General features: G+C 40.0%; 1 protein-coding gene across 1 annotated transcript; it reads right to left on the bottom strand.

Moving 5' to 3' along the window:
• Positions 1–46: 46 nt before the first annotated feature.
• slc5a11 (solute carrier family 5 member 11) lies at positions 47–6,453 on the bottom strand. The gene is made up of 15 exons (XM_072368942.1): positions 6,002–6,453; positions 4,788–4,859; positions 4,480–4,584; positions 4,327–4,386; positions 4,138–4,242; positions 3,936–4,041; positions 3,646–3,726; positions 3,353–3,558; positions 2,612–2,747; positions 2,180–2,287; positions 1,928–2,078; positions 1,300–1,468; positions 987–1,202; positions 604–763; positions 47–486 (listed from the first exon to the last, which is right to left on the bottom strand). Exons 1-15 carry the CDS (start codon positions 6,155–6,157, stop codon positions 254–256), a joined length of 2,064 nt encoding a protein of 687 aa, XP_072225043.1. The 5' UTR covers positions 6,158–6,453; the 3' UTR covers positions 47–253.
• Between the last annotated feature and the right edge of the window lie 573 nt (positions 6,454–7,026).

Here is a 7,026-nt window from a genome sequence, read left to right on the forward strand (position 1 = left end):
CATTTTATTTTCCCATGTGTGACCAAAAGATGATAAAAGACTTGATTTCATAAAGGACTTAAGATAAAACTGTTCACAATTTAAGTGCATTTTTCATAGAATTCATTTTACAAATAAAACATCGTCAGCAACTTTTTACAAACAATATTGTCACTGTATGGACATGTTTAAGATTTAAGACTGACTAGATTGCAGCATTCAAATCTGTATACAATATTATTCACAACCCATATATCAGGGTGCTGCCACCCTTTCAGGCCCAGTAGCCAATGATGAAGGCAGTCGCTGAGAGGCAAATGATGAGGTTAATGTCCACCACTCGTCGTAGACTCGGCTTTTCTTCCAGACTACAAATAGCCTGCTCAGGTGCAGGAAGAGCCACATGATCGCTGTCTTCCTCCCTCTTTCTCTCCATCCCACACAGCCAGTAGAAGACAGTCATAAATCTGGACTGACCGTGAGCACTGGATACAGACGACACCGAGTCTAGAGAGTTCAAGGAGAAAGAGAAAACGCGTTTTAATAATTCAGATTTGTGTTCACCAGTAACCCTGACAAATGGCCAAAGAGGAAAGAGTCATTAGACGTAGGGCAGAGTCCCACCGCTCCTGTGATGACAAGCTTGTCCTCTGCTGCTCTCTTGCTCTCTTCCTGCCGCAGTTGTCTCATTCCTTTGAGTAGTAATCACGTCCAAGTTTGTGCTTCTTTGGTCCACTTTAGGTTTCACTGGGTCAAACCTTGTAAACCATGTAAGACGACTTATCTGCTCAAAAGAAGAGGAAAACAAACATGGAAAGTTACAAAAAGGTGTTAAATAGACATCGCAGGAGTATAACTGAAGTCTGCATTGCATTCATCTTTATGCATCATTGACACCTAGTGTTGCTGGAGGGTGGCAGTTTGAAGCACTTAAAGCAAATCTGTTTGATTAAATCTGAGTGAAAAGTAAGTGAGCCAACAGAGATTGGGTCTGACAGTGGCCTCACCTGCTCCGGAGTAGGCTCCTCAGTAGCCAGGCTGACTACAACCACCACAATTAGGGTGATGATGGACAGCAACATGGAGAAGTAGAGGTAATGGACATATTTCAGAACTGTAGGTCTATCATCCTCTTCATAACACAGGGGAGCAGGGTAAATGAAGTCCAACAACATGCGTATGCAGCCCACTGTGAGGCCAATAGCTAGCCCCCAGAATGCACCCTACAGGACAGAGAATCCCACATTAAATCATGTCCAAGAACTGAATTTACTGAAGTAATTGTTCAGTCACAAGTGCACTGTCGATGAGCCGCCTTACCTTCTCATTAGTCCTCTTCCAGAAGCACCCCAGGAGGAAGATGATGGAGACGGGCGGCTGCAAGTAGGTGCTGATAGACTGGATGTAGATGAAGAGCTGGCCACCCTGACTGGCCTGGACAACGGGAATCCACAGCACTGACACCACCACCAACACGAGCACAAACATCCTGCAGAGAAACATTAAGTCTTTGAGATGCTAAATAGGGCAGTTTAGTTCTGCACAGACATGCAATGCTGAACTAAAAGTAAAATCTTTATGGCACTTTGCTTTTATGTCAGCAACCAGTTTCTAGAGGTCAGACAAAATCTGGAGAAACCGTTGCTTTGGAACATGGGAGAGAAGGCTTATAAATTGGATGAGCATGACAAAAAAAATAATATATAGCAAGCAATTATAATGCCAGGCACGATGATTTTTCAAATGTAAACAGTACAAGTGGGAATAGAATATTAGTCACTGTATAATCTTTAACTTGAGAACTGTGGAAAAAGGCAAAAGCAAAGTTGCTTTCTCTAAAAGTCCTTTCAGCTCTCCTCCAAAAATATAAAACTTTCCTTTTCTTTTATCATTTAGTGCTTCAGTGCCAGTCACATGTTTTGGGCTCTGCCTACACATGTTCACATACCTGCCCACAAGCATGAGCTCCCACTCAGAAGGACGGGATCGGAAACTCTTCCATAAGTCCATGGTGAAAATGGTGCTGGCACTGTTGAAGATGGACGTCAGAGATGACATGAGAGCAGCAATCATCACAGCCATCATTAGACCCCGCAGTCCTGGGAGGAATGACACAGATTTTCATGAAAGAGACACTATGTATGTCTGCGTAAGAGCATATGGCCAGACGGAGGATGTAGCAGCAGAAAAAGTCTCTTACCTACAGGCAGCAGCTCCATGACCAGTTTGACATAGGCGATATCGGAACAACCCACTGGGTTGCCACAAATCTGTTTGCACTTGTCTGGGTCTGCACACGCCACTTCATCTAATCACAATATTTCACAATGAAAAGGCATTAGTGTAACTGAAATATCTGCAATCTCTCTTTCTCTGTCATCTATTTTTCCTAAATTTTTAACATGTCAAAGGTCAAAATAACAATATTGCCTTAAGGCAGTCATATGTTATCAAGTATTCAGGACCGATGGGTAATTCCTGTAGTAGGCCTGAATTTCAAAACAGAGCAACGAAACCAAAAGTTCTGCAGTTTCATAAAATATGGTAAATGTCGTGTTTTCTGACATGTCATTGTCTTTATACTTCAGCTCCACATTTCGTGTTAAAAACATACATTGTACATACAGTGTACCTGTGTAGAGAATCCTGCTGATCATGCCGGGGAGCATGATGGCAAAGAAAGGCAGGATCTTGATGTATGCAGCCAGCAGGGAGCCACCTTTTGCGTGGGTCAGGTTCTTGGCAGCCAGAGAGCGCTGCACAATGACCTGCAGAGAATCCCAACCAAAACTCTCAGTGGGCTGTGGTTTATAAGTAGTTTAGAATATTCAGAATTGTGTAATTACTTATTAAAGAGAGCATTTATCATGAATCAGAATGGAAATAATCATACAGGTTACTGTTATCTCTCAGGTATCAGGGGTGAAGGTTTTGGTTGCTGAGATTACTGTAGATGCAATTTCTGAACTGATAACACAAGGAAATGACAGTAAAACTACCCATTCTTCCTGTCTCAAACTCTCAGAGGAGCAAAACATGCCAAGTTAGCATGCCGAGGATTTTATAAATTAGCTCTTTTCTGTCTAGGCTCAGAGAAAATTGTAGATTAACAAAAAAAAGCAAAGATTCCCTGAATTTTCACAAATAAAGCCAATAAAAATATTCGTTTTTCAACTGTCTTCACTTCAGAAATCATGATAAGCATCATTTAAATACCCTTGGATGCACCTTTCAATTAATCTTTTTTTTTTTTTCTTTTCAAATATGGACAGCCTGTTTTATAAAGAATTATGTGTTGATACATAAAACCTTAAAAGTTTAATTTTCACTCGTATAGTTTAACAGGTGTGTCACAAATGATTTACTCTAGTACCTGATCAGAGCACCAGTACCACATGGAGGGGATGGACATGCCAATGATAACCCCGGGCCAAGGCAAGTCAGAATTCACCGGGTCTCTGAATATATGGAAGGCATCATCTCGAGGGATGCCACAGGTCGAGTTAAGCACACGTAATGAGGGAATGGCATTGCCGTATCCTTCCATCAGAGCATTCCATCCTCCTACCTCCGCAAAGCCTGAATGTGGGGACAATATGGTCCGGTAAACTGGAACAAGAAGCACTTGTGATGGGAGGGCAAGATGCTCAGTGCCATATGACTTACTGAAGCCCATGAGGATGAGAGCTCCCACTAGCATGATAGCAGTCTGAGCTGCATCAGTGTAGATGACTGCGGCCAGACCACCTAGGACACAAAATACAGTACATAATGTACTTTCAACAGCTGGTGAAACTCAGAAAAAGCAACGTGGAGGACTCCTATGTCTTACATGTTTGTTTTTGTTTCCTTTTTTCTAAGAGGAGAATGCAAATGTTGTGTTTTGTCATTTTATTTCATTTCACTGTGTAAAGAACAGGTTTTTAAAACGGCTATGGAAGGTGAAAACAAATCACCTGCCACAGTGTAGAGAGCAGTGACTGACAGGAGCAGCACCACAGCCAGGTAGATGTTCATTTGCAGGGCAAGCTGAATGAACAATGCACCTGCATACATGTCCACCTGGCCAGAAGCACACAACAGAGAAGTGAATCCCGCACGCTTTTCATTCCCATGACCTATAAAATCACAAGAGAATTGCCGGGGGTTGTGACATACCGATATTTTTGTAAAGATGTAAATGAATAAGTATAAGACAGCTATAAATAACTGGGTTCTTCTTCCACCGAATCGCCTCTGCAAATATTCCGGCATGGTCGTCACCTATAGAGGAGTGAGAGCAGGTGTTGAATTAGCAAAGCCAGTTCTCACATGCAACTGTGGGATGGATTTGTGCAGACAACGCACCCCAGAGGAAATATAAATGGGCAGGAAGAGCCATCCCAGAAGCAGCACCATCAGCATCCCCTATTTTCCAACACAAAACAACATGTTGAAAAGGATTAGTTTCTCATATCAAACTTTTTTGTTTTTTTATTAATTCATTTTCTTCAATCTTACATTCCATTCATATGCAATTGCCCCAATTCCTGCAGCAGCTCCTGAGCCTGCTAGACCGATGAAATGCCCACTGCCAATGTTGCTGGCAAAGAGTGAAGCTCCCACCTAAATATAGATATAGGAGTCAAATCTGGATTAATTTAGCATGTCAACATTGCACTGATTACATCTTGCTATAATCAAAGTGACTATTAAATTGCCTAACAATTGGACAACATGGCTGATTTAAAGCACTTGAAATCTTGTTTTGATCAGGAAATCAGTCTTTGTGAAGATATGCCCTCCTCCCATGATGCCGTTTCACTTACTGGCCACCAGGTCATACTTTTCCCAGCCAAAAAGTATCCATCCACAGTGCTGCGTTTCGTCTTCCACATAGACTGGTAAAATTATAGGAAATGTTAGAGAATCTATTACAGATAGAAGTGAAGGGGAAAAAAAAGTATCTGTTTTCAGATAATCATGTCTGACTGTAAAAAATAACAGTGTTGAAGAATTTTCTAAACATAACAGACAATGACTGTCTGTGCAAAGACACAACCCATTATTCATTATCTTTCATTTTTGCTTTTCCCTTTTGGTCAGTAACACACTACAAAAATCTATTTTCTTTTTTCCTTTTCAAACTGCTTTTCAATTCAATTAAGTTCAATTTCACTTCCGGTTCAATATCGCTTGGGGGGTAATTTATGTTTTACAGTTACAGAAGAGTTTAAAAAATTTTCGAGCTCAAAGGTTGCGAACGTTTGTGTTTTTAAACAGAGTTTGTGCAGTGGATTACGGCTCTTTTGCTGCTGTGTTCATCCTAAACATCCGAAAATCTTTGCTGCATTGTTTGTCTTACATGTGCTGCACGACTGACCGCAGCATGCGGTGTTGCGTTTTTTTTCTCCTGAAACTTTATGCTAAAGGGTGTTTCTGTTGCTGTTATATAACTAGAAATAATCAGCAAAGTTAGTTTATTTGCATACATTTCCAAAGTTAGAGTTTTTTTTTTATTGGTTGTGGGGGCAAAAAGAAGAAATGCTGAACCAAATAAGCTACTAAGTTGGATAGTATGCTCTTTTGCTCTTTATGCACTGTCAGTATGATTGCATCACCACTTCCATTTGAATTTAATAGAATCGGCACAAAAAAATTATATTCCGGTAGCCTGAAGAGAAAATACATTTTAGAATGATCGATGCAGGATAACAAACACCAAGTAGGCAGTTGTGGAAAGGAAGGCTGCAAAGGGGTTTGCTGAAAAGGTGGAATTCATCTTTAATAAAACCAGTATGATTAAGACTAATCATGTCCCTGCTGAACAACAAATAGTGGCATTTGTTGAAAGCACATATGGAAAAAGACATAGGTGCACTAAAGTGTGTGCAGTATAGCTGCCATTTCCTCGCAGTTCATAGAGACATCAAAGCAGTCTTTCGTTTACTTCCGTTTTCTTTTCTTTTAACTATTTCTTCCAACAAGAAAGAGCTTCTTATTGTAAAAAAAACAAAGAAAACAATAGTACTGCTCTTCTTACCCAGAAACCAACTGCCAGCACCAAAAGAAAGTAGACTACCAGCACCACTATGTCCACAGTGGCCAGGGTATTACTGCCCCCTGAAACTGGCAACTGAGTTGGCGGCACATTGGTGCTCGGTGTTCCTTGGTGGCCATCTGCAAAGTTGAAGGTCATCTGGAATCCAAGAAGTTTTACAAAGTCTGTCTTGTGCAGATATGCAGATTACAGTAGAAATTGTGTTAGTTGAACTACAAATAGCTGATTTTAATCCAAACTATATTCTATAGTTTCAGCATTACTGTTTGCTAGATATTCATCTGTGTATGATACTTAATTACAATCTTTCATTTGTTACTTCCTAATTTTTGGTTACTTTGTCCGACCTTTAAAACTTGTAAGCCAATACTTACTATAGGTATAAACTCACTTTCCAAGAAAATCTTTTGAATGTTTTTTAAAATGCAACAAAAAAAATGTTTTTTTTTTTTTTATTTTCTTGAAGCTTTATTCAACAAGTGCAAGTATAACATGAGTTTTTGTCCATGTACTGACCAACTTCATTATATTTGATGCCAGCAACTCACTCTAAACAAGTTGGAACTCTCTTCCAGAGAAAGGTACACTTCTCTGGAAGCTTCCAGAATTACCAGAATATTTGGTGAGGGTGTCAGGATTGGATATAAAAGACGCATTCACCAAAGATTTTGTCTTTTTCAAGCAAGGATGGGTCATGTCTTGTCACTTTGTGTCCAACTTGATCAGATAATCAACAGGAAGTTCCAAAAAAACATTTATAAATGCAAAATTGAAAAGACTTTTAGTCTTTTAGCATCTACATTGCATAATATTGGAAAAATATTCAGTGAGTCTCTGGAAATTTCAGTCTGTAAAGGACAGAAATAATTGTTGCATGCAAGAGACGTTGAAGCTCTCAGTGGTTCTGCATGAGAAACCAACAAGCCACCCTGATAAATATAACTACAAAGGCATGGGGATACCACTGTAAATCTTTTTTATTCAACACAGTCTGCTGCTGCACCTTG

The sequence above is a fragment of the Leuresthes tenuis genome, unplaced genomic scaffold, assembly GCF_036924035.1.
Source record: "Leuresthes tenuis unplaced genomic scaffold, fLeuTen1.0.hap1 SCAF_17, whole genome shotgun sequence".
Classification (NCBI taxonomy): domain Eukaryota; kingdom Metazoa; phylum Chordata; class Actinopteri; order Atheriniformes; family Atherinopsidae; genus Leuresthes; species Leuresthes tenuis.